Below are 27,382 nucleotides of genomic sequence, written 5' to 3'. Positions count from 1 at the left end.
AGGTAAAGAGGACCAAGCTTCTGCTAGTTAGACCTAGTGGCTTTTAAAAAAAGCCATCACTTAATATTAAAGCATTAATTAGTTGGCACTGGGAGGGGAAAAAAGGTTCCTTAATTAACTAGAGATTGAGAAAGTTATAGTTCAGCATTTGAATCTCATTCTTACTTCCAGTAAGGAGGACAAGACTAGACCTCTTTAATTCTCATTTAATAATTTTTGCATATGTAGATTAGGTTCAAAGTGTCAGTCTTCATTTTGCTGAAAATTAAAAAGAGGAGAGAGTGGTTTAGCAATGTAATGGAACATGTTTCTGTAGCATCACCCTAGTATGTTAGGGTCCTTATGTAATTACCTTGTGGGATGATAGCATCCAATTCACTTTCAATAAGGACTGCTCCAGAAGATACGTGCCCATGCCTATGATATGCCTCAACACTACGACCTAAAAGAGAAAAATAAAGTCTCAAGAGTCTTGCCAGCCCACAGCAAAGCCATTTGTAATACTTCAGGTATGAGCATTATTCCTCAGAGTTCTAAGTTAGACTACACCTGCAGTCAATACTTAGTTTGACATACAGAATGTAGGTAAAGCTTGTTGCACTCTAATGGACTCTTGAGAGAAGATCTTTGATCTACTTACCAAGCCTCTGTTTTCTAGGAATACATCTCCTTGCACAAAGAAGATCTGAAGCTGGCCGCCTAGCATCACATATCACCACACTGCAGTGGAAGTATATCTACAAGATAAAGAATTACAGTTGCTATGATGTTCCTACAAATTTGGAAAGTCATGCTCATTGTGACTCAGCCATTTGATTCAGTGCTCATCTTGCCTTCCCCCTACAGTGTCACTACCACTAACAATCCTTCCTGGAGGTTACTAGAGACAGGTTAAACCTTTGTAATAGTACTTGTTTTATACAGGCATTCCAGGCTCATTAGAACCTTGACTGCAGACTTTCTAAGTGCTACTCACCTGTTCCAGTAGTGCATTTCCATCTTGCATGAATGTGAACATTTTCACCTCAAATCTCTTCAGATGAGTGGGAAACTTCACTCTTGAGTCACTATCCACTTTGTGGAAGATTGTTTGATGGGAGTCCTCTGCATTTTCACAGCTTGGAGAAACCAGACTCCAATTAGAGGCCTTAGATTAGCAAGCTGTGTCAACATGCAACATCTCCAAGCATAATAGTTAAAAAAGTGGGCTAGGGAAGAATTTCTATCATAGCTAGCAGATGTAGCTCAGTAGTAAAGGATCTCTGCCACAAAAAATTCAAGTCTGTCCTTACTCAGGTTTAGAGCACCTAGTCTTGGAGGCTCATGGTGTTTGTATTTTCCATCTCTGCTGCAAGAGATGCCTTGTGTAGGAACCCCATTGCCCCTTCTGATGACTTCTTTCAAGGGCATAGTAACTGTTTTAGTTCAGAACTAAAGATTTTCTAGTTTAGGTTAATACTTGGAGGGAATCAGGGAAGCCATTTCAGAGGGGGCAACTTCAGCCCCTGGAATCACTGTTACAGTGCTCCTAAGTTATTGCACAAAAAAAACTATGTTCTAAACTTGCATGTGGAATTTAGAATAAGATATTGGCTTTATTCTTTCCAATCCCTAGCCTTGAGGTATCAGAAACAAGTTGATACTTTGTACACTACCTTTAGTGTAGATATAAGTCAGCTTACTGCCTCAGACATTGTCCAAATGAAATTTAGTGGACTAAAAAAATCCAGTAAGTGCTTACTAGGAATATTTTGGCATTTATGTTTACTGATCAGTTATGTACATGACTCACTAACATTTGAGTCAATCCTTACTGGCAGAATCATACTTGAACTGCATTTTTGTATAAGTTAAGCTTAATACAATTTGAAAATAAGCAGCCTTTATCTGCAGTGTCTAAAGCAGAGGGTTTTGATATGGGCATTAAGGGGAGTACAAGTTTATGTTCTAGAATGATATTGATTGTACTACTTTAAATTATGAATGACAATGCACATTTGTCAGTCATAATTACTCCAACCAGGACAGGTTAGGCATTTCAGAACTCTACCTCTAAGAATTAAAAGTTTAAGCCTGAGAGAAATAAAGTGGACATGCAAACCAGTGTAAAAGTGCTATAATTACAGAATACATGTGCATTGCACTTTGACAGGAAACTGAGGAGTACCACCACAAGTGTGCTGGGGCAGAGTCAGTACTTTGTCTCTTTAAGCTGACCTCTCAGGAGCTTGAACGCTTGTTTAGCATAGCAGCAGCTCCCACTCCTGAGAGAGAAGCTCCCTGCCCCCTCACTCCAGCTCACCAGAACAGGAAGCAGGCTCAGTCCTAAGTAGTGTAGCCAGTGGTAGCACCATGGCAGGGGGAGGGGAAGAGAGAGGCCAGAGTAGTGTAGCTGCAGGCTGCATGGGGCGGGCAGGGAAGAAGTGTGGTATGAGACTGAGGAGGGCATTGTGTTACCTGTCTGTAATGACAGACCACTGAGGGCTGCTGTCTCTGTCCTGGGAAGTGGTCGCCCAACAGTCTTCTAGATATAGTTCTAGCTGTGGGTCTTCAGAATGGAGCAGTTCTACTTCAAAATACAGTGCCTCTTTTAAGTATTTTACCACAGGATACTCTATGTCCTTGTAGGAATCAGAATAAGACTTATCTAGAAGTGAGAAATAAGAGTTTTAAGTCTTGATGTATTAAACAAGCCCTTCTCCCAGAGCCATAGTTTTTGCCAAGTCCTTACCCACCTACACAGTCTCATTTTGCTACAGCAGGGGTTTAAGGATGAGCACATGGGTGTGAAGGGACCATCTTTGGAAAATGGGAATGAAAATGGTCAGGGCCCAGGAAGGGTATTTGCAGATTAGACCCCTCCCCTGGATCCACACAAAAAAGATAAGTGCTGCATTTATATAGGGGGAAGAGGGGGGCAAATGGCTCATGTACAGAAACTGTGAAGGTCATCTGACCAAGGACTACAAGCCCTCCTTGGGGAGGGTTATATTTCATGCTTGTGTTTCCATCCTTACAAAGGATTACATTTGTAAAATACCATCCCTTTAGTACAGAGTTCCAGCAGTGTAGGATGTAGGGTGTTAAGATGCAAAGAGAATGGCTTCCAGAAGGGTCTATATTGCTAAAAAGGAACCCTCCCTCTGTGTACATTCACTTATTAGAAATTGGGGGTGGCATGGGTGGATTATGCCACCACTACAAGTCACTACAATGATAGTGATGCAATAGTGGTGTGTATTGCTTCTAGGGTCAGTCATTTCCTGGTACTCCCATCCCCACCCCCTCAAAAAGCCAGCTCTTAGGCTGCTCAGCATTATCATCCTTACCTTTGAACAGCCTCAAGGTTAGAGCAAGAGAGCCAAACCCTGGCTCAATACTGGGTGCTGGGTTGTTTTTGGAGCTGTACTGGACAACGATGGTCTCATTTATTATATATTGACATGCACACTTCAGTCTGGGAGTGAGGAAGTAGAGTTTAGATGGTTATAATCTTTATGTTTAACCAAAGAACTCTTCCCCTTCTATCTGTACAGCAATACTTACTGGTATATTGGTGTAATGCTGCCAGGTCTGAAGTAGGAGACATCATTTTCATAGGTCATAAATGTGTTCTCAAACTGAAAGAACCAAGCATTTAGCAGGAGACCATTAACACCAAAAGCAAGTCAAGTTTTAAGTTGCTAGAGGTACTCAAGTGCTGCAACAGCTACTTAGTACCACATTAGCTATGGAGGCAAAGGTGAATCACTGGTACTCAGCCAAGACCTACTATTAGTAACAGTCAGTTTCTTCAAGCTGTGGAGAGATCATTGGACAGTGTGCACATTAGTGTTGCCAGTATTCACTAACAGCATAAAAGCCAGTAAGTCCAGGGTGTCATGTACCCAGTGACACCAGCAACTGAATCCTGTGGTAGGTCATTGGGACAGTATTCTGTGTGAATTGATTACTTGATAATGTAACCAACAAGTAATCCATCCCCAGGTCTTACTCCTGTGTAATTTATAGGTGGTCTTTGATGCTTCCTGCACTTCAAGGGGTCCCCCTCTGCTAATCCTGTTTCAGCCATTGGATCACTACAATAGAAGCAGTAGCAACACCTGCCTCTAAAACAGATGTTATTGAGTTTAAGAAAACCTTATCTTTGTTCTCCATGTGAGAGTGACCTGTTTTGGCTGTCAGATGGTGTGGCCATCCTAAACTCATGCTATCAAAACTTTTAACTAGGCAGAATGTAGCCTTCAGTTTAAGGCTGAAGATGGCTAGAATCCTGCCAAGTGTTGAGGTGGTGTGGCACTTTATTAAGTGGAGAATACAGTAGGTGGGACAGAGGTCAAGATCATGGTTAGGACCAAAGAGGAAGGTAGTATTGATTTCTGGAAAGCCAGTTATCAACATCTCATGGGTATGTTCTGCAACATGAGCTCTGAGCCAGTCAGATAGAGTTGGAAGGTCAATGTGGTTCCTTTACCTTTCTACTTGTTCCACAGGTGTTCACATGGAATATGAATGTTGCACTCTTCTCAGTCACCGTAACAGGCCTGCATCGTTTGTCTCTCAAGACAAATAAGCTGGTATCCAGGTCTGTGATTCCTGCTAGCTTAACTGCAGTGATAGCCATTGTTCCATTTGGCAGACAGTCTGAAAACCAAGCAGACATCCATTGTCTAGTTACATTCAGCATACTCTCCTCCCCCTGCCCCAAACCACAAACCTCCCCCCACAGCAGAGAGCCAGCATTACCAGTCTAGATCATTTGGTCTAGTATTCCAAGTAGGGCAACAAGAGATTGTACCTATTAGTTCTTTAGGTGAAAATCTGCAAGAGATTGAAAAGTCTGTCATGTCAGCAAGAGTGTTATCCTTCATTGTTACATGGAGTGAAGCAGTTATTCCAGAGGGATGAATATCCTAGGAGAGATCACAAGTTGAAAGTGTCTAACTCCTATTGATCATCTAAGTGAGATTGTTTGCCATGCCAGTTTAAAAGAGCCAAAAAGGTGAAAGCCTGGTCTAGTTGTCACTGATGTCTTCAGTGAGACCAGTGTTTTATCCTTTGTCACTGAGTCATGTGACACTTCTGCAGATGCTCCATTTCCCCCCCCCCGCCCCCATTTGATGCCAACAGATTGGCCTGACCAAACCTCTTCTACAAACGTCTTTATTAGAGTCAAGCCTAGTGCTTGACCAGGTGAGTTAAGCTGGTCCATGGCCTCCAATGCCCTGCAGAGCTATGATCAGACAAAGCATTAAGGGAGAAGCTACCTAGTAAATCAGTGTAGTTTTGAAAACTATGATTGACTGGGACCCCAGTCAGAGTACTGTTTTCTGACTGTTTGCTACTTCTGCAAGAAAGAAACTTTATGGTGCCATGTTTGAGCTCTTTGTAAGGGCTCAAGTTTCATCAAGTTTAGTGGATTACTGTTGGGATTGTTTATATTGAGTCTGAAGTTGAGGGGAAAAAACAAAACTCTGGTCTTAGGTTAGGAGTGCTTCCCATGTGTATTTATTCTCGCATGAGAGGTTCTACCACCAGTGATGAGCTATCTACAGTAACTCAAGATTTGTTACATTTCTGATTCAGCTACCATTTCACAATGGCAAGTTTAAAGCCAAGCATATTGGTAGGGCTAGATGCAGAGCATTAGGCACCCAACTCCAAATTTTAGACCTTCAAAGCCTCCTGTTCAACTGGTGCCTAACCCTATAGGCAAATTTCTGCCCATGTACTGGCAGCAAGCTGCTTAATCCTAACAAAGCTACTTGGCACCTAGTTCATGCTGAAGTTCCATCATAACTGAACTATGTGTGCCCCTTTCCTATCTTACCTGCAGGGACCAATCCAGTAGGCCTATTTAGAAGTGGAGTAGCTGATTGACCCTGCATGCAACAGCTGGAAGGAAAGTTTAGTGCTGCTTTGGTACCATATGTGGTCAAAAGCCCACTGGGTAGAAGCGGAAAAAAATCCAGGTTCAAATTCCCCACTCTGGAGCAGAGATTTTTGCTCAGCATCTCCCACACCCTGGGCTCCTGAGGGCTGTTGATTCTACTCAGCACTACTTCCCAGCCTGTGGCTCTCAACCTTTCCAGACTATTTCAAAAGTGTGTCATGCCCCCTCAAGTTTCACATAAGCTGTACTCTTACAGAAGAGATGCAATACAAAAGTCAGTTCATTCAAATGACTACTTGTTTACTCTTACCATATTCTAAAATATTGGAATATTAATATTTACTTATATTTCAGGGTACAGTATGGGAAGTGTAAACAAGTCATTGTCTACAAAATTGGTTTTTACTGACTTCACTAGTCTTTTATGTAGCCTGCTGTAAAAAAATAGCCATCTAGTGGCCTTGATGTACCCCTAGAAGACCTGTGTACCCCTGCTCTGAGACTGTAGGCTCAGCATTCCAATATTGGGCTAAGTCCTTTGAGGAGACTAACCCCAAGTTGCTTGCTGGAAGGATTTTCCCCTCCTTCCTACTCCGACAGGCTTCTGGAATTCTAGCTCCCCCTCCCATCAGTTATAGTGGGCTAGACACCATGCACATTTGCGGTCCCTTTACCTCATATAGTACATGAGGTGCATAAAGAGGAACACGAATTGTGAAGTGGGTGCCATTGTCATCTAGTCCATAGTTGTGCTTCTGAGCAGCATCTGGTGACAGGCTCAGGTTTGAAATGAAGGGCAGCCAGTTTTGATCCACATTGCCACGAACAACTGTTAGATAGAGGTTTTCATCATCACAGAATCCTCTTGCACTAGGCAACACTGTAACAGATGGAGAAGTGATCATTTGTACATGGAATATTAGTATTTCACCTGACAGGTTAGGGCCAATGGAGTTCCATTGGCCTAATCTGAGTTGCACCATAAGTGGGTGACCATTTGTCTTGGTCCTGTTACCTGCGTCCTTGACAGGAGAGATTGTTATTACTGGAACAGTGAAGGTCTCATGTGTTGGCTGTACTATGAATCCAAGTGTGACATTCAGTATATAGAGTCTGGTGTCTTCTGTTAAGTACTGAGAGAGAGAGAGCCAGCATCAAGTCACATTTAGACACTCCAACCAGTAGAGTGTTGCAACACATGCATTAGGTACTAAATAGATACCTCTTTCTTAATGCTAGGCACATTGAATGGTGTTTCTATTACATAGCCTTTGCTTCCATTGGGGTATCTAGTCTCATAGACTTTGTATCCATGCTGAAGGGCTTCAGGCACAGTTACAGTTGTATCGTCTATGGTCAAGTTCACCAGTTCCACATCTGGGAGGAATGTTCCCACAGTCACATTGACCAGCCTAATGCTGGAGTTGGTATCTAGGAAGAAGTGGTGTGGTGTTAGCCTTTGCTAAAAAATGAAGTGTGAACTTAGAGGTTCATTCAGTTACTTACTGTTTGTTATGGTGGGTGGTACAAGTTTAAATGGAGTTTCTATTTTCTTGATGATGGTATGCTTAGTCACTCCCCACCTGTTGTCTTCCCACTGATGTTCCAAAAACAAATTAATGTAGTATTTGGTCCCATGCTGTCCCTCACTCACATGGGTCTGAAAGGGCAAGTTGTATGTTAGACACCTAGATACAGGAGTTGCATGCAATATGTAGTTTCAGGAGCATTAAGGTGATCTGACAAAAGCCATTTACTAGAGCTAACAGCAACAGATTAGGTTGTATTATCCTGCTTTTCTGAGAAATCTCTGTATAGGAGCAGAAGTGTAAGGGGCAGGTGGTTCTCTACTCCAAATGGCTCAATCCATATCCTGTTTCCCCCTGCATACTACCAGCTTTATGTTCTTTCAAGTTTAGTCCCCTCAGATTAGATCTTCCCCTACAAAGGTGGGGTGGGGTCTCAAAATCATTAAGTGGCAAATGCCTCATGGGTTCTGAGGGTGTTCAGCCCTCATTGACATCAGACAATCATGGTCAATTGGAAGAGCTAGTCTCTGGTCTTCAGGTGCTGTATGAGAGCTCCCCAGGTCATGTGTTCTTATGTGGAGCATTGAGAGGTGGGGCATAACACCCCTCTCCCTCAAAGTCTAATGAGGCAAGAAAGGGGGCTTTATGGGGAATCCTCTCATCCTACCAGCCATTAGCTTTCTGCTTGTAGCTAAGACGGATGGTTATCCACTAACCTTGTAATAGCCACCTTCTGCACCTATGGGCATCTGGATGGTAATTTCATCTGTATTGTTTGATAGCACATATTTCCTGGAAGCAATTTCTCTGGCAGAAAGTTTGTGAAGATCCACACCAATTTCAACAAGGAGATCATTGAAGCTAGTTGCCCCAGCAGAGAGGGTTTGGAGGTTTTTTGGAATGGTCCATGTAATTGTGTCATCTGTATAATCCACCCCATCTTAATTTAGAAAGAATGGGAGGTATTTCCATTAGTGTCAAGAACTGTACTTAGGGCAGTTAACAGCTAGGCATGTCTCAGTGTATCTTCAAGATGTTTGAGTGTTTAGCATTAGATCAAAGGGATACTAAGTCTCACCTATAGGGCAGGCCACAGCAGTATCTACCATCAAGATCATCCATCGTTGCTTGTAGAATGTACTTGCTCTCACTGCAGAGAAAGTCACTCCTCGAACCTGCAAGAGTAGATGCTGTTAGAGCTGTGTAGTGACAGAGCACGCAGATGGTGAAGGAGTGTACCAACCTTGACTAGCTGTGCTTCTGCAGCATTGTATGGTGCTCTCAGCAAAATCCTAGTGTCTGTTGTATTGAGTCCATAGCCAGCATTCTGAGCATCACTTGCTAGCAGAGCCTTCCTTCCACTGGGCAGGTGAAATACTACTTGCCAGATTGACACTGCCCCAGCAGTTGCCTGAGGGAGACAAGCAGCTCAAAAGTTTTGCCATGTGTCTTTACTAGACTACATTTCCATTCTCATTTACACCTGATTTGTAGAAACAATTGAGACACCATCTGAGATTCCTTTGTATTCTCTTCCTCCCTCAACTTCAAAAAAGTTCATCTTGCTGTCCTGGAAAGAGACTGTACTCCCCATGCTAAGGGGTCTATAAATCTAGTGTTGTAGCTGTCTCAGTTCTAGGATATAGGAGAGTGAGGTAATGTCTTTTATTGGACCAACTTCAGAAGTTGGTCCAATAAAAGACATTACCTCACCTACCTAGTCTATAAAAATCCAACAATTAAGCAGCTGGTTCACTGACTGGTTTCATGTTCACCGGCTCATTGTTTCCTTGTACTCCCTATCCATCTGTTGCATAATCTATGCATTGATTAGACAGGTCTTTATCTAGTAGCCACTATGATTGTGCACTGGCCTCAAGATGCTACTGAGGTAGTGATATCAGTCACCTCATTTGTGAGGCAATTCCTATTTTTCCTTTGCTTATCCTGTTGCTTTACATCTGTTGCCAGGAAGCCAGAAGAGGTCTCCACCTGTATCCTTCAGTCCAGGAGTTTATTCCCTTCCTTTTTTGGAGGCTGACTCTTCAATGCATGCTTTCAATATATTGCTGGAGTAGTTGTCCACAGGAGACCTTGAGCCAGAAGTAACAATGCTAGCAGCTAAGCTTACCTCTGGAAAGGCTAGAGCCCAGTCTTCAGGTTCATCTTGGAGCAAGTCTGCTGTTATCTGTGGAACATTCCTCCTGACAGAGACCTTGCAAAGGAACATCCATCATTAGTGACACCAAGGGGGAATAAGGAGACAAACTATGTTAGGAACATTTGAGTTAGTGATCATGTTCCCTGGTTGGGAGTAACTTCTCTTTTTAGGAGTCTGATCTTGGTTGCTTGGACTGCCAAACAGCCTTTTAGTAACAGCTAATGGACAGAGGCTGTTTGGCTTCTCTGCATTTCACCATTTGATTGTACCCTTTGTCTAGCCAGTGCACCTACTTCTCAGGTTTCTTATTTCCAGTTAGGCAGTTGTTCTGACTCCAACAGAACAAAACAGTAACCAACTATTTCCATCTTATGGATGGACTCCCATACTTGGGAGTTTTCACTGGCATACTGTTTTCATACACCATTTGGCTTTAACCTATTATTGGACATTCAATAGGTGACAAGCTCAACATTTGAGCACCTCACTTCCTAGAAATGAGTATGCTTCAGGCAATATCCATTAATATATTGGATGAAAATAAGCCCAATTTTCAGGTGGGCCCTGGACTGTTTGAATCCTATTACTACATGCACTGCATTCTGCTTATAATTGCTTTAGTGGCCAAGTGTTCAGGTTCCCATCCAAGGCCCTGTCCAGAGCACACTCCTTTACAAGTTCCCCCCTTCCCCATGGAAGATCAGCGCTTGGGATCTTACCTCCATGTAGTTGGTTTCACATACTAACTCTCTTGGATGCCATGGACTGTAAGGGCAACTCACAGTCTTCAAGTGAGTTAGAGCATTTTTCATATCAGGATTAGTAGCCGTTTTGATTTGTACAGTTACTGTGTATACATCACTCTGCAGAGACACAGTAACAGCTCTTACTCAAGGTACTAAGAGTGTGCTAAACAGGTCCCCTCTCCCACCATCACCACCTCCTATTTGCTCAACCCTAACTAGTGATGCAAAGCTGCCTCATAAAGTAGTGTTTAGACATTACAACTAAGTCATCTGTGTCTAAATAGATAAGTGTAGCTCTTGAAGGGCATTTTGCATGTCTCCCTAATCCAGATATTTTTAGACAATACTTGAGAGATGGAGTCCTTGCCCCTTTCCCAATAATCATGTTATAAAAGCAAGTGCCTGAAGTTGCAGTGGGGGAGGTCCAAATTAGATGATGAATTACATAACTAGTCAGATATCAGGTTGCAGAGAGGGATTGTTACCTGCTGCTAGCAGGACAGATATCCGTCTGTTCATATATTGGAGGGAAAAATATTTGTGGCAATTAAAGTCTTCATGCTTATGTTAACACATTAGTTTGTGTTTAGTAGACCACTGGTGTTTCTACCACAATATACCCAGAGGCCTGGGAAAGAGCTCTGAGAGCACTACCTAGCTTACCAAGTGGCACTAGTTAGTAGACATGCAACATATTGCTACGTTACAGTCTCTGTACAACTCATTGGAAGTCAGAACTTCTGTGAAAGGACAGACTTTGTAACTAAAATACAGAAGTAGGGCATTTTAGATACAGTAGGCTTACCTCAATATGAGTGTAGCAGCTTATAATGGAAGCACGGAATTCAATGTTACCCCAATAATTATACTCTATTGTATAGCCACACTGTGCTGCCAGGGTCCCATCAATCTCCTGGGCTGTGCCAAACTGGTCTGTGAAAAGGTATTCAAGTATAGCTGTCAGGAAACCTTCATAGTTGTTCAAGCTACACTCATGGTCTGAGCTTTTTCTTGGACATTGCATGCAAAGTTACATAGTTCATCCCAGAAAGTCATTCCAAGGTTATACTGTACAATAATCCCTACTGTAGACTTTACAGTGACAATTGCTTTGGTGTCATACTTGGAAGGCCATTAACTGTAGCTGATTGGATCTGATATGATGCTGGCACATCACCCTTTTTAAATTCTGTAGTACTAGTTTTATAGCTGTGATTCAGTGCCTCCATTTCTTCTTGGCCCTCCCCTCGTCAGCTGCTATACTGGCTGTGACCTAAGGTCAGCTGTCAGCAACTTGCTAGGCTATCATACAGGTGAGTCAGGTACTTTGTGGGTTCTGTCTTGCTGTAGTCCAGTGCATTCATTAACAGAAAACCAAGGGTCTATTTGAGCACTTGACCACCAGGCTAACCAAGGTAGAGTTTAGTCCTTGGTGTTTACCTGGGATATCAATAGCCTATTTCATACTATAGTTGATCTAAATTAGTGATCTTAATAAACCCAGATTTGGCAATTTAGTAGGAAGAGTAGGTACAGTTACCATGACATCTGTGGATAAGGTACAAATGAGGATCTCACAAAACTCATTGTTCAGATTAGCTAGACTATTAAATGTTTGGCTTCTCATTAGAAGTTACTTTAAATATTGTTGTGGTCTTTACATTGGAAGACCCAGTGTAGATACTCTAATACCAGAATGTTGTATAAGAGACTTGGCACCCCAACGCCTGGTAGCTGTAGGTAACCTAGAGTTTAGGTATTTATAACTGGGACATGCTGTTAAGGGCCAGCTTTGAAAATGCTTATTGCCTCTTATTCTTCCCCCCTTTAGCTTACCAACAGCAGCAAAGATCAGATACTTGTCCTCGAAGTACTCTGCATTCAGTGCAATCCGCAAGAGGCTCCCCAGGCACTCTGAGCTCAGGGAGCCTGTAGAGATGTTAAGACAAATTAGTAACTATCACCAGAGGAGTCACTTGGATGCAAGATGCTAAGTTCTTTATAAAGCAGACTTCACTACTGAAATGCAGCCACTTCTGGGGTCAAACAGCGACCCTTTGTCAGTACATGGTTAAGACCATAGCCACCTGTAGTTTCACCTGGTCAGAGAACACACACTCATGCACATCAAGGGTCTGAGACCAACTGGCAGATGGCACAGGGATCCCATGGGTTCACCAGAAAGGGTCATGTAAAATCTTTACTGAAAGAGATATCACACTAATTATAAACACTAAAAATTATGTTCTCTAAATCTGCAGTTAGAAGCTGGTCACTCAAAGGTAGCAAGTCTTGAGTGAAACATCTCAAGATAGTGATGGGCTATACAGTGGTCAACCATGGATATATCCCTGTTGTATGACATACCTATTTTGTTATTTGACTTAGAAGGCTAATGACTTCTAAAGGCTCTGTCAGAGTTTAACAGGAAGTAGTAAACAGCAGGGGGAAGAGCACCCTATTTTGAGGTGAACATTAAAGGTCTGTTCTAGTATATTTGAGGTTGCAGAAAGAAGCCCTAGCATCTTTCACCTAGGATGAAATGGAGAGTGGATTTGCTTCCTGAAAGGGATCTCAGCCAGACTTAGCTGGCAAGTCTGGAATAACTCTGGGTGAGAACTTGTCAGTTAAGTTCAGGCACAAGAATGCATGGTTACACATAAAAATAAAGTCATAGCATTCAAGTCCCTAGTCTCTTAAATTTCCTTTTTAAAATATAATTGAGCTCAAGTGCTGTGCATAGTACAGGAGCAATGGTCTAGCGTATGCCTGGTAAACTGCTTCTGTGAGCAGAGGATCTGGGAGGTATTCAGTCATGAGGGGCTGGATACCACAGGGGGACATTTTGAAGTGACTCAGAGGCTGGGGTGATCACCACCCTGCAAGGTAGTTTTGTTTTTTCAACCTAGGATTGAGATTAACAGCTTGTCAACAGAAGGCTTTAAATTGCTGCCTTGAGCTAAATATCTAATTTAGATTTACTGCTCTCCAGGAGTTTTAGAAGCAACCCCAGCTATAAACTAAGGACTCAGTCCCACAGACCCTCCTTCATGGGAATCACTTTACACACAAGCAATCCCACAGAAGTCAGGGACTACTCATATGCAGAGCTATGGGAACAAGTGTTTGCAAGGCTGAGGCATTAGAAGGGTCTTTCTGACAAGTTGTAAGACCACTTGGACAAGACACAGGATTGTGATGCTAGAGAGAATTACTATAGCTTGGTACGAGGGCACTTCGGTTCCAAGTCTCCTACTTAATGACTGTAAGATGTCATCCAAAGTGAAACAGGTTCACTAGGAGAACCTGAGTGAGCCCCACATGAGAATTTTAAGTACCCTAACAATTGGGTTATAAGAGGTGGAGACCCTTGTTCAAGTCCTCTCTCTCATTTACCCTCCCCCAAGGGAATTGAGCCTGGGTCTCCCATGTTTGAGACTTCAATTAGGGAGCCACCCTCTCTTCCTCCTCCAGAGGAATTTCTAAGCAGGGGCAGAAGACAGATCCATTAGGAATGCTCAGAGCAGGACTACTGCATTGATCCCACAATGAAGCCAGTGGGCAACAGGCGGAAGGCTATTCTGAGGATCATGCTAGAGGTGCAGTCCCCAGCTTGAGGGGGGACACAGTCAGAGAGGCTAGGTACTTACAGCCTCTAACTTCTCACATTGTTGCAGCTACATTGTTTTTCGTGCTCTAGTTTGATCAGAGCTAGTGCAAGTAGGTCTTGAGCTTGGCCTCACATCTCTGGGGGTAGCCATATCCCTAGAGCAGTTTATTGGGCCAGTGCACTTCTCTCAAGAGAGAGTGTATGAGACAGTATTAAGTACTCTAGGCATAAATTCAGAGTAGAGCAAGTTGTCTACTGAGACAAGAGACTCAAGTAGAACCACCACACCTGGCCAGTGCTTATAGAAGCCACATGCCTGCCCTAGCACCACACTAGGGCATTGAAGCTGAACACCATTTACTGAAAATCAGGGGGGGAGGGGAGGGTCTGAAAACTGCCTTGAAATGCAGGCAAATAGTTAACAAATCTAGTTACCTGGCCTGTCTTGGGTCCATATTTCAGAGGCTAATACACCTATTAGGAACAACCTGCAAGAGAAAGAAGTATATGCAGATAAACTGCTACTAAGACAACTGTGTCTTTAGCTGGAAAGAGTTTCATTTAAGTATTGCTTAATTCTAATGTAAAGCTTCTATAGGTAGGATTAGATATTTAGACTTGAAAAGTCTAAGTCTCCTCCTTTGGGGCATACAGGCTTGTTCTCCTTTACTTTTAGGAGATAGTCATGAGACTACCACAGCCTACACCCCACACAGAGAATCATAATCAACAGAAACACCACAAACACTCACCTCAACACAAGGTTTGGCACCATTGCGCTTTAGAGCAGCTACCAGCTGTAGCCTCTTTTCTCTTGCTATGACAAGCAGACCAAAAGTTTGAGAATCCTGAGCAAGCTTGCAGTGTTAAACCCCCCAAACTGCGTTCTTAAGGCTTTGGATTCACAATAGAAAGAACAGCAAAGGCTCCATTTTTATACTCATGCAAATCATTTACAGCTGCTTCCCCAGTCAGACACCTATAATTCAATTCACCTAGTAATTCACTTCCATGGTTAATTATATTATTTTCTGTATTCCTTCAGAGGTGATTTTTGCCAATTCCTGAGTGATACTGATGAGGCTGTTAGAGACAATGAGATAATTAGTAAACTCCAAATGGAGGTAGTTTGAAGACCACTAGCCTTGAGTTACTTTCCTGCAAGTGTATCTCCCAGTTAGAGCTGGCAATTCCAAAAAATTAGGAAAAAAATTAGTTTGAGTCAAACAGAATCAGAATTTTCAGTAAATCAAAAATGCCTGTTTTGGGTCAGATGAAACCAAAGTCTCATATCAATGGTGTGTGCTTTAACTGCCAGTCTATTGGATATTCTGGTGTAGAGGTGTGTGAGGGGCTCCCTGAATCTCTCCTGCTGAAGCTGTTCTACTTTGTATAAATACTGGACTAGTCTGTGGCCAGACAAGTGAGAATGACTGTATAGTGTAGTGGTTAGACCACGCACCTAGCAGGTGAGTGCCAATGAGTTCCTTGGTCAATGAGTATTTCATCAGTTATACAAAGTGAAACAGCTTCAACAGGAGAGAATGAAAAAGTCCTGTTGCGGAAGATCTCATTGCTCAGTGGTTTGGGGCACTGTCTTATGAAGTTGGAGATCTAGGTTCAAATCCTTTTCCCCACAGGGGGGAATAAAATCTGTCTCTCCCAGATGAGTGCCCTAGCCTAGAAATTATAAATAGTGTACCATCACCTCCTCCTGTTCTGTGAATGGCATCTAGGTCAAATTCACAAATAGTTCTAGGTGGACTGAAATTTCATTTTTTTTTTTGGCAAATAAACTATTAATGCAAAAAAATGCACACAGCTCTGCTCCTAGAATTTGCAAGATCTGCATTCCATTAACATCCTCCTTACACTGTCTGCTTTCCATGTTGTGAATTAGGTCTGTCTTACCTTTGAATGTACTAAGAACAACATGACATTACAACTTTCAGGAAAAAAAAGTATAGAAACTGATAACAGCTCACAAAGGCTGCAGTTAACTTTGTTTATTTTAAATCGGGATTTTAAAAAGATTTCCCTTTCAAAAAGATTTGGGGGTGGGGGAGAGTGGAGAGAGGTACAGGTTTAGACATTTTTGCCCACCAATTTTAAGACTACCTAATTGCTATAGAGACAATGGCCTATATTTTCAAAAGGGATTGTAAAAAAAGCAGGATCTGTCAGCTCACACAGTCTGAGATATTACTGAGTTCATGATAACCCCTGACTACTTTTGTTGTATAGTCACGGTGCTATCAGGATCAAACTCATTATTTTGCAAAGCACTTTGGAGTAGCTAAAGAGCAAAAGACACTGTAAAATTCAAGTCAATAACAAGGTGAGTCCATTTTTTAATATAATCATATTATAAAAGAGCTTATTGGGGGCCTTATCTTTCAAGATTTCCATTATAAAATCCCTATATTCATGGATTATGGCTGCTATATAAACTGTGAAGGGTAAAAATCTATCCCACAACCTGCTTCTGCAACACTATGGCTATGTTTAAACTTGGCACAGGGTGTGTGATTCCCAGCCTGAGTAGACATACTCACTCTAGCTCTCATCAAGTTACCATGATAAAAATAGTAATGTAGCTGAGTAGCGACATAGGCTAGCAACCCTGAGTACAATCCCAACTGGACCCCCGGGCTACGTACTTGAGGCAACTAGCCTGTGCCTCCACTCGCTGCTACCAGGTCTACAGTTTTTAGTGTTAGCTTGATGAGAGCTAGCACAAGTATGTCTACCTGAGCTGGGAATCACACTGGCAGCTGGGGTGACCAGATGTCCCCATTTTATAGGGACAGTCCCGATAGTCAGGGCTTTTTTTTATATACGCGCCTATTACCCCTAACCCCTGTCCCAGTTTTTCACACTTTCTATCTGGTCACCCTACCTGCAGCTCTAAGTGTAGACTTAGCCTTTGTCTTTACCTTATATACAAGTGTTACAAGAATAGAAGTCTACCAGCTCTGGCCAGGCAGATCACAGAATCAGGCCGATTTTATAGATGATCTTTCATTCCCTAACTAGATAAATGGGAAGCTCAGCATTGCCAGTCCTGCAGGGATATGGACGTAGTGGGTATTAAGCAATTATTTTACCTAGTGCCAGCTTTCACCACCTGGCAAAGTTTCCTCTGAACAGATGAGCAAGTCCCATAGAGACTAGGAGTCTCTGAGCCAGGAATTCACCCCATAGGTAGAGCTCTGCACGGATACAAAATTTGTATCCGTATCCGATCCGCAATCTGCAAACATGGTCTGCGGATATCCACACGTGGATGCAGATATCTGTGGATATAAAGCAGGTGTGGATACAGATATCTGTGGATATAAAGCAGATATCTGCAGTTTTGCAGGGCTCTAGATATAAAATTTGGATTTGCATCCATCAGCGATCTGCAAACATGGTCTGTGGATATCCGCATCCGGTCTGTGGATGTGGATAGACGCGGATATATAGTGGATGGATATCTGCAGATTTGCAGGGCTCTACCCATTGGCATAGGTCACAGAAGGCACAAATGTTGTGTAGCATTTAAGAGCACAATTCTAGTCTCGGCATGTGAATCTTAATAATTGTGATGGGAGTTATGCTTGCACATTGAGATGAAAATGTTCTGGGAATCTTAGGATGCAGAGCCCTTGAATAGTATGCAATATTGCCTTAGGAAACTGCTTACTCTAATAAATTAAAAAGATAGAACAGCTCTTGGATGACGTGCAGTTCCTGATTATGAAGTTTAAATTATTGCTTATCCTTGTTTCTCTCTCTCTTAAGGTTTTATGTTGATGCCCATCACCATAGTATCTGATTAGTTTTCAAGTAAAATCAATAGGCAGAATGAACTCCCTGTGACAAATATGGCATTTTCCTGCAATATCTTTGGAGTCCATTGTATTAAATCAAAGTTTATGTATTATTGTGGGCCAGGATTGTATGCAACATCCATGTAGGGGAGGAGGTGAACTCAGGATATGTTACAAACGTCAGATGACTTTGCTGAACAATGTGGCAGTCAGGAGTGGACTTTTGGGACAAAGTCATGTGGTCTGCCTGGGGAATCTCTTGGGGGAAGCAAATGCAAATTCCAACCTTTGGGTGTGCAAAAACCCAGCCTGTGAAGCTATGCCTTGAGGAGAGGACATTTATCTGCTGATTATCTGTTCCCAGGGTTTTAAGATCAAAGGTCTGAGCTGTGTAAAGAAAGAGTAACCTATTTACAGGTGTTCTGGTTCTGAATCTGAGACAGTTATTAAATTGTAACCATGAGGAAAATCCAGTTATTGGGTTCTGAAGGTCTAACACCTACCCAAGTGGCCTCTGGTAAGCTTTTTAGCATGCATGTAGGTTCTTCTATTATTTTTATATGTTTTCTCTGTAGTGTTTTCACCTTAAGAATAACTGTGCTTGCTTATAAATAGCTGTGTGGTAACTTGTAACTACTGGCAATTACAGCTGTTCATAATCTCTAGATAAAGTAAAGTAGAGATGGGGCAGTCCTGTTTAGGCAGTCTGGCTTGCTGGGGATATCACAGTATTGGCAGGGAACTGTACAGCCTAGAAAAATCCCAGTCAGGAGGGGAGAGACATGGGTCTCTGTCCAAGAGAGGTGATGGCTGAGGAGCCAAAAGGATAGAGTGGGTGCCCTTGAGGAACCACAGAGAAGGAATACAGGTGCAGTTGTTCTGAACTGTGTCACTCCCTCCTAAACTTCTTAGAGTATCTGGCTCTTTTTCCTTTTAGGGATCAACACTCTGCTTGGGATAAGCTATTTGTTCATTTATTATGATTATTAATTTCCTCTCTCTTTTTGTGCTTGGTGGCAGGGTGTGGGATAGAAGCCAGTCACAACATTGGCACTCTCGTTCTTATGATGCAAAGGAAGAGGAAGGTTTGGCAGCATTTTCCTAAAGAGGCTCAGAGTGGCCTGCTCTCCTCTGGAAGTTTGTTCCATAGCTGGATCCCCTCAACCAGGGTGTTTTGTTCCCAGATCTCATGTGCAGCTCCCAGGGCTTGTTTCCTCCTGTAAATGTGTGAAGAGCATTGCTGAAGCATATTAGGTTGTCATTTTCAAAAATATCCTCATGAGGGAGCCTCAGACCATCTTATCTGGTATCTCTCCCTCCCAGCATCAGCATGAAGAAGGACACATCTTGTTTTAGAATTTGTTAGAGCTCACGCTAAATCAGGTTAGAATTTTCCTTAGGCCAAACTGAAGCTGTTCGATCTCCTTGCAGCATCTCTTTATGCTGCATCCCTTCTTTCCTCCTTTGCCTGGGCTGTGTCCGTGCAGATTTTTACCTCTTCAAGTCAAGGAATTTGCCTGTAAAGCATCATGCACACCAGTGGTGCTGTATAAATAATACTACAGTCAAGCAAGCAATGTTTAATCATTGAATAGTGCAGCATACCCTCTTGTTAAAATGCACAGCACTCTATTCATGTTTGCAGCATACACTACGCTTAGCTTCTCTTCTCACCTACATTAAACTTGATATTCAGTGCAGTTGGTCCATAAGTGGCGGGGGGGAGAAGAAGGGACACAAGGGGAGGAAGTTATTCTGAATCATTGCTAGGGTGACCAGATGGTAATTATGAAAAATCAGGATGGGGTGAGAGGTAATAGGCACCTATATAAAACAAAGCCCCAAATATTGGGACTGTCCCCATAAAATTGGGACATCTGGTCACCCTAATCACTGCTTCCACACCTCCTTCTAAACAGGATGGCTTCTTGCTTAGCATAATTTTGTTGTGTTTGTGGAATAGTGCCTCTTTGGGCATTGACATTGAGTGGGATATCCTTGAACAATTCCCAGTTTTCATTAAATACTCCTTCATTAAGTTTGAGTCCTCATTCTAATAATTGCTTCATATTTTGGCAGAGTGGCCCTTTGAAGTTTCAAACATGCAAATTGCTGGTTGATACCCCATTCTGGTTGCAGAAAGTAGATATAACCAGACAATGATCACCAGATTCCATTTTTTAGGTCTGTTTGTCCTGGGCTCCAGTGAGATTTGGTGATCTGTAACAGATTTGCACCAGTACCTCACCTTTAATTTGACTGGTCAGAAGTTTAATCCATAAACATTTGAGGTCCTGCATTGTATATAATTAACATCTTTTATATAAATTGCCATCCCAGTCCCTTTTCTGCCCATTCCATCCTTACAGACCAAGTTTAGACATCTATTTTAATATTCCAATAAAAGGATCTATCCCACCAAATTTCAGTAACATGAACCCTCCTTTCTTTTCATGCATGAGGATCTCCAACTCTTGTTTCATACCTTGGCTCCTAGCAGTAGTATATAGACAAAGCATATGTTCCTTACATGCACTTTAGTGCTTGGATTTGTCATGTGCCATGCCTTGGTGCTGATTTACAGATCTGGATGTTTGTACCATGATTCCCCATCATCTACCTCCCCCTTCAGTGATAGTGTAAAGCCCTCCTGCCTACCCTAGCTGGTCATCCTTGAAATTGGTGCCCCTACTGAGATGGAGGCAGTCAGAACCCTATAACCTCTTCTCTTGTAGTAGGCACCCCTGTGTTCCCTAAAACCTCCCTCATCCATCCACACCACTTTCTTAGCCACTGTTCACCTCTAGTATCCTCTCTTTGTCTTCCTCAAGGAACAGGAAAGGCACATGATACTCCTCCCCTTTGTCTCCCTTCCCTGAAGTCTTCCAGGAGTCATGAAATGGTATCTGATGCAGTGTTGTGACTGCCACTGTAGATCGCCAAAGGAGAGACAAGGTGGGTGAGATAATATCTTTTATTGGATCAGCTTCTGTTTGGTGAAAGAGACAAGCATTCAAGCTACACAGCCAAACACAGTTACAACAACACTGTGATCACCTAAGGTGTCACTTCTGTCAAACTCAGAATCTTGTTTATACTTGCAGTGGTGGCCTCAGTCTTCACTCCTGGAAGGCAGCAAATGCTCCAGCTATCCATCTGTGCCTGGCAGAACTCCCTGTCCACTCCTCTTAGCACTGGGAATCCCTGATGAAGACTGTCTGTCTTCTTTGGCTAGTTGTGGATGCCGGCTTGTCTAAGTAACTTCACCTAAAATCCTCACGTTTAATGGGGTAGTACACAGCTGTCATCTGAAAGCCTAACTGTAAACTTAGGGCTGGTCTACACTAAAGCTGTAAGTCGATCTAAGTTACACTACTTCAGTTACGTAAGTTACATAACTGGAGTTGATGTAACTTAGGTTGACTTACAGCAGTGTCTACGCCGTGCTGTGTTGACAGGAGATGCTCTCCCACCGACTTACCTTCCGCCTCTTGGGGAAGTGGAGTACAGACGTCGATGGGAGAGTGCTCTGTGGCAAACTCCAGCAAGGATTAGACTAAGTAAGAGAAAGCTTTAACTTTTGGAGCAGTGGTCACTGTGTATAGTTATTCTGGAGTCATGACTCAAGAGTGCCAGCTCCCAGACCACTAGTAGTTTTAGAGCATTGCCTGGCACTGAGGAGACCTGGGTTCTATTCCCAGCTCTGCTTCTGGTCTACTGGGTGACCCTAGGTAAGTCAGTTTATTTCCCTCTGCCTTAGTTTCCTTATCTGCAAGATAGGGTTATGATCCTAAGCTCCTTTGTAAAGCACTTTGAGATCTATTGATAAAAGCACTGCATAAGAGCTGGGTATTATTTAATCAAGAGAAAGGCTGCAGAGGTGCTACTCACCTGTTCCAGTAGCACATTTCCATCTTGCTGGAAAGTGAGCATTTTCACCTCAAATCTTTTCAGATGAATGGAAAACTTCACTCTTGAGACACCATCTACTTGATGGGAGTCCTCTGCATTTTCACAGCTTGGAGAGGCAAGAGTGGAGTTAATGGGACAGCTGATATGAGATTTGATTAATAAGGTATTAAAGGTGGGTAAATATAATAAATGCCAATCAACTTGGGTCTATGGAAAATAGATTCCGTCAAGCTAACTTGATATCTTGTTTTGATGAGATGAGAAGTTTGGTTGATAAAGATAATAGTGTTGACGTCATTGACTTCTGTAAGGCACTTGACTTGGCACCACATGAGATTTGATTAAAAAACTAGAACAATTCAGAATTAACATGGCACACATTAAATGGATTAAAGATAGCTGATCGATAGGTCTCAAAATGTGACAGTAAATGGGGAATCATTGTCCAGCAAGTATGTTTCTAGTGGGGTTCCTCATGGATGGGTTTTTGGCCCTGTGCTATTTAACACATTTGTCAATGATCTGGAAGAAAACAAAATCAGCACTACTAACATTTGCAGATGACCAGAACATTGCGGGAGGGGTAAATAATGAAGAAGATAGGTCATTGATACAGAGCAATCTGGAGTTCTTGGTAATCTGGGCACCAGCAAACAATATGTGTAATATGGCCAAAATATAAAGTCATATTTCTGGAACAAAAAAGACAGACCATACTTACAGGATGGGGGATGCTATCTTGGGAAGCAGTGACTCTGAAAAAGACTTGGGAGTCATGCTGGATAATCAGCTGAACATGAGCTCCCAGTGTGATGCTGTGGCTCAAAGGACTAATGCAATCCTTGGATATATAAATAAGGGAATGTTGGGTAGGAGTAAGAAGGTTATATTACCTCTGTATTTGGCACTGGTGTGGTCACTACTGGAATACTGTGTCCAGTTTTAGGCTATGTCTACACTTGGAGGTTGGGGGTATGATTTCCAGCTCAAGTAGACATACATGTGCTAGCTCTTATTGAGCTAAGGTGCTAAAAATAGTAGTGAGCTGCAATACACAAGCATTGGCGACATGGGATAGCCCCTGAGTACATACCTGTGTTGTCCAGGAGGATTTCTACTCGGGGCACCTAGCCCATGCCACTGCCCATGCTACTGTGGTTACACTACTATTTTTAGTGCACTAGCTCAGTGAGAGCTAGCGTGAGTATGTCTACTTGAGCGGGAATCACACCCCTCGCTTCAAGTGTGGATATAGCCTTAGTGAACACAATTCAAGAAGGATCCTGGTAAACTGGAGAGGGTTCAGAGAAGAGCCATGGCAATCATTTAAGGATTAGAAAACCTGCCTTGTAGTGATAGACTCAAGGAACTCCGTCTAGCTTAACAGAGAGAAGGTTAAGGGATGACTTGATCACAGTGTCTGAGTACCTACATGGGGAGCAACTATTTGATATCGGGCTCTTCATTCTTTTAGACAAAAGTATAATAAGATCCAATGACTGGAAGTTGAAGCTAGACAAATTCAAACTGGAAATAAGGCACACATTTTTAAAAGTGAGGGTATTAAATAACCGGAACAACTTACAAAGGTTGTGATGGATTCTCCACCTCTAGCAATTTTTAAAACAAGGCTGAATGTTTTTCTATGAAATATGCTGTAGTTCAAGCAGGAATTAATTCAGGGGAGTCCAATGGCCTTTGTTTAACAGGAGGTCAAACTAGATAATCACGATGGTCCCTTCTGGCCTTATAATCTAGGAATAATTTCTGGTTTATTTAAAAAAAAAACAGTGTTTCCAAGATGCAGAAGTATACAATTGTCAGAGAATAACCTGGTTACACATGAAGCTTCTAGACAATAAAAAGCAATATTAAATTTTAGTAAGATGCAAAAGCCAATGTATCTTTATATACAAGAATTACAAAAATAGAAGATACCACCTCTCTACATGCAGGGCACGGTATCAGACTAAGCTTATGAATGATCTCTCATTCAGTGACTGGGCAGATGAGCTCTCAGTTTTTGCCAGTCCTGCAGGGATACGGACATAGTGGGTGTTAAGCATTTTTTTCCCCTAATGCCAGCTTCCACAGCCTGGCAAAGTTTCTTCTGAACAGGTGAGCAAATCACAGAGACTGTGGGTAAAATCCTGACCTCACTGAAATCAATGGGAGAAATTCAACCCAGAGACATAAGGTAAAGAAGGTGTACAAACTGTGTAGCATTTATAAGCAAAATTCTAGTCTTGCCAGGTGATTCCTAATAACTGTAATGGGAGTTATGCCTGTACATTGAGATGAAAATGTACTGGGCATCTTAAGATGCAGGGCCCTTGAGTACTATATAATATTACCTTAAGAAACTGCTTTCGATGCATCCGATGAAGTGAGCTGTAGCTCATGAAAGCTTATGCTCAAATAAATTGGTTAGTCTCTAAGTGCCACAAGTTACTCCTTTTCTTTTTGCTTTCTTTAATACATTCTACAGTAGTTTCCAAAAGATAGAACAGCTCTTGGACGACTGGCAGTTTCTGATAATGAAGTTTAGATTATATCTGTCTACCTATCTAATCTAATCTAAAGGTTTCATTCTGCTGCCCATCAATGTTGTATCTGATGTTACCTCCATGTTAAAATAATTAGCAACAGTGAAGTCCCTACTGGATTTCATGCACCCTTTCCATTGCCCCTTTTCAGGGTTAAAACCTTGCTTGGCATAGTGTGGGTGTGTTTGTTTTAGCTTGTTCGATTTTATTGATTTCCTCTTTTTGTTTGTTTGTTTGTAGGGGGTTGAGATAAAGGGAGTGTCAATGAAGTCAGTAAAAAGAAAAAAGAACAGGAGTACTTGTGGCACCTTAGAGACTAACAAAGTCAGTGTCATTCTTATGCTTGGAAAGGCCTTTTCAAAGAGGAAGATATGGCAGCATTTCCTGAAGATGATCAGAGTGGCCTGCTCTCCTGTGGAAATTTGTTTCATAGCTGGATCCCCTCGACCAAGAATGCTTTGTTTCCAGTTTTCATATGCATTGCCCTGGGCTTTGTTTCCTCCTTTAAGTGTGTGAAGGCCACAGAAGTAGTGGCTCCTAAGGACGTGCTTCTACATGGCTGGACCATATTAGGTTGTCATTTCAAAGGTGCCCTCATGAGGGAGCCTAAGACCCTCCTATCTGGTATCTCACGTCTTTCCCTGAGCTAACAGCACCAATAGGAGGAGAGAGATGTCTTGTTTCAGAATTTATTAGAGTTTGGAATAGAGTTTCCTTAGCCAGGAAACAAGGTGTGTCACAAACCCAAGCTGCTCAATCTTTTTCCTTTTATGCTGCATCCGTTCATTCCTTCCTCGTCTGAGCTGCGTCTGTTCAGAGACAAGGTGGGTGAGGTAATATCTTTTATTGGACCAACTTCCTGTATTACCTCACCCACCTCGTCTCTCTAATACCCTAGGATCAACACAGCAACTGCTGCACTGCATACAACTGTCTCTGTTCAGATTTTTAACTCTCTAGGGCAGGGACTTTGGCTGCAAACAACCGTGCAGACCAATGGAACTGTGTAAATAATAAATGATAAAAATTAATAATAGTCTAATCAAGCAATCAGTTTTTAATTATTGAACAGTGCAACGTATCCTATTGTTGTTAATATGGATAGTGCTCCAGTTATTTAAATATGGATTTATTTATTTATGTTTGCAGTATACACTTACAATATAACAAATAGACAATTTCCAGAGCCTGCTTTTGGGTATCACTAAAACAATAGCTGAAATTTCCTCAGGCGGCTACAGGGCATCCAATTTGCAGGAGAAACAACTTTTTGAGAGTAGTTTTGTGCAGGTAGTGAGCCCTTTCCCATCAGTCCTGTATGAGCCATTTGTGCCTGAGATGCTTTGCTAAAGATGGTCAGCTACTTGTGGTTAGCAGTTACATCTCTACTGTGCCTTTATCGTGTATGGAATGAGTCTAAGGGGCAGTGTCACAAGAGAATGAAGCTCACTCGAACAACACGGTGGGGTTTGAGAGGTGCTTCTTACTAGTGTAGAGTTCCTCTATTTAGTTCTTTCTCATTTCTATTAGAGCTACGCGAGCTGCTCCAGCAAACGTCAGACCACAGTAGTTGGCAACAAACCAACCATCAGTAGTGTGAAAGGAAGTTGAAGCTTGTGATCATTCAAAACAAAAGATGCTGGGGAGTCCTATGTGACCAAAATGATCAGCTGATTCCAATCTAAACCCAGCAGGAGCCTGATTATCACAATCTCTGTCTCTAAAGAATACTGAAATTCTATGGCCTGCATTAACGAGATCAGCTTAGAGATTATCACAGTGGTCCCTTCTGGCCTTTAAAATATATAACTATCATTATAATTATGGGACAAAGTGAAGGAAATGATATAGTATCACACACAACACAGGTTTTGTGACTGTTTGGTAGCATGTGGCTATATTAGCGGTCAGTATTGTCATTTCTTAATTTTGTTTTACCTTTTGGGTAAAAAATGATTCTCTCGCTACTAATAACCATAGGATCAGTAGCAAAAACCCCACAACTGGCAAGTAGGGTTAGGGCAAGGAAACCCAAGACCCTTAGACTAAGAAAGGAGACATAATGGCTACAATTTTCTAAAGTGACTACCAGTTAACTGGAACTTTAACGCTTTTTTTAACTCCATATCCTCATGGCCAAAACAACATGATAATTCCCCTGTAGTTGGATAATAAGTTACTTTATGGTAATGGAAACAATAAAACCAAGAGCAATTTTACAATCTCCCCCTTAGATGACAAGAGCAGACTAAAAACCCTGGTAACACATCTAAGGGGAAATTCAGTGTAATTTTCTTCAGTGAGGTTTACAATGTAGTGTTTTTTGGGTTTTTTGTTTGTTTGTTTGTTTGTTTGTTTGTTTTCTTTGAGAGATTTAATGGTGAAACAAAAGCCAGCCACTGTTTACAGACGATGACCCAGGCGATCACCCTTTCTGCGAGTGCTATCAGAGGGGATGGAGGTGACATCCTCAATGCGCCCAATCTTCATTCCAGAATGAGCGAGAGCTCTGAGGGCTGACTGGGCACCAGGTCCAGGAGTCTTGGTCCTATTTCCACATGTAGCTCGCAGCTTGATGTGAAGGGCAGTGACGCCCAGCTCCTTGCACCACTGGGCAACATCCTGGGCTGCCAACATAGCAGCATAGGGCAAAGGCTCGTCTCTGTTGGCCTTCACCTTCATACCACCAGTCACTCGGCAGATGGGTTCCTTGCCACAGAGATCAGTTACATGGACAAAAGTGTCATTGAAGGAAGCGAAGATATGGCAGTCACCAAACACGTTTTCCCCTTTGGCAGCCTGCGGTCCTAAGATGATGACCTGCTCTTCCTTCTTCTCCTTACCCTTACATGGTGCTATTTTTGTGCATCTTCTCGTGTTAGGAGGTTCGACTAACTGCCTCATGAACCTCTCATTCTGTTTCCTACCAAAGGAAGATGTTTCCAGGCAGCTTGCTCGTGTACTAAGCTTATTCAAACATTTCCCATGTAAAAATAGTGAAGCCAAAAAATATGCAATTCAGCTGTAAGTGCTGCCTACAAAAGCAGACACATTAGCTAGAAAGGTAATTAACTAGGACTCAGCCTTCTGGTCTGCACTGCCTCCATAGCCAGATATGAGTCCTTGGGGGATACTAATGAGTTACTAAATCATTTAGGACTTGATAGTGG

At 42.3% G+C, this 27,382-nt stretch overlaps 1 protein-coding gene and 1 pseudogene across 1 annotated transcript; both read right to left on the bottom strand.

The window, feature by feature from the left end:
- Positions 1-193: 193 nt before the first annotated feature.
- Positions 194-24,991, bottom strand: LOC144261893 (uncharacterized). Its single transcript, XM_077811463.1, has 22 exons — positions 24,957-24,991; positions 21,646-21,772; positions 12,166-12,286; positions 11,135-11,262; positions 10,303-10,446; positions 9,554-9,637; positions 8,666-8,833; positions 8,501-8,597; positions 8,139-8,362; positions 7,400-7,553; positions 7,116-7,324; positions 6,909-7,026; positions 6,568-6,773; positions 4,799-4,913; positions 4,475-4,644; positions 3,547-3,620; positions 3,330-3,457; positions 2,458-2,647; positions 977-1,118; positions 641-737; positions 353-442; positions 194-258 (listed from the first exon to the last, which is right to left on the bottom strand). Exons 1-22 carry the CDS (start codon positions 24,989-24,991, stop codon positions 251-253), a joined length of 2,829 nt encoding a protein of 942 aa, XP_077667589.1. The 3' UTR covers positions 194-250.
- Positions 24,992-26,615: 1,624 nt separating this feature from the next.
- LOC144261892 (small ribosomal subunit protein uS11 pseudogene) lies at positions 26,616-27,116 on the bottom strand (annotated as a pseudogene).
- Positions 27,117-27,382: the final 266 nt, after the last annotated feature.

This window comes from Eretmochelys imbricata, chromosome 3 (assembly GCF_965152235.1).
Source record: "Eretmochelys imbricata isolate rEreImb1 chromosome 3, rEreImb1.hap1, whole genome shotgun sequence".
In the NCBI taxonomy this organism is placed as follows: domain Eukaryota; kingdom Metazoa; phylum Chordata; order Testudines; family Cheloniidae; genus Eretmochelys; species Eretmochelys imbricata.
Note: the sequence above shows the minus strand (reverse complement) of the source record. Positions and strands in the feature narration are given on the sequence as shown.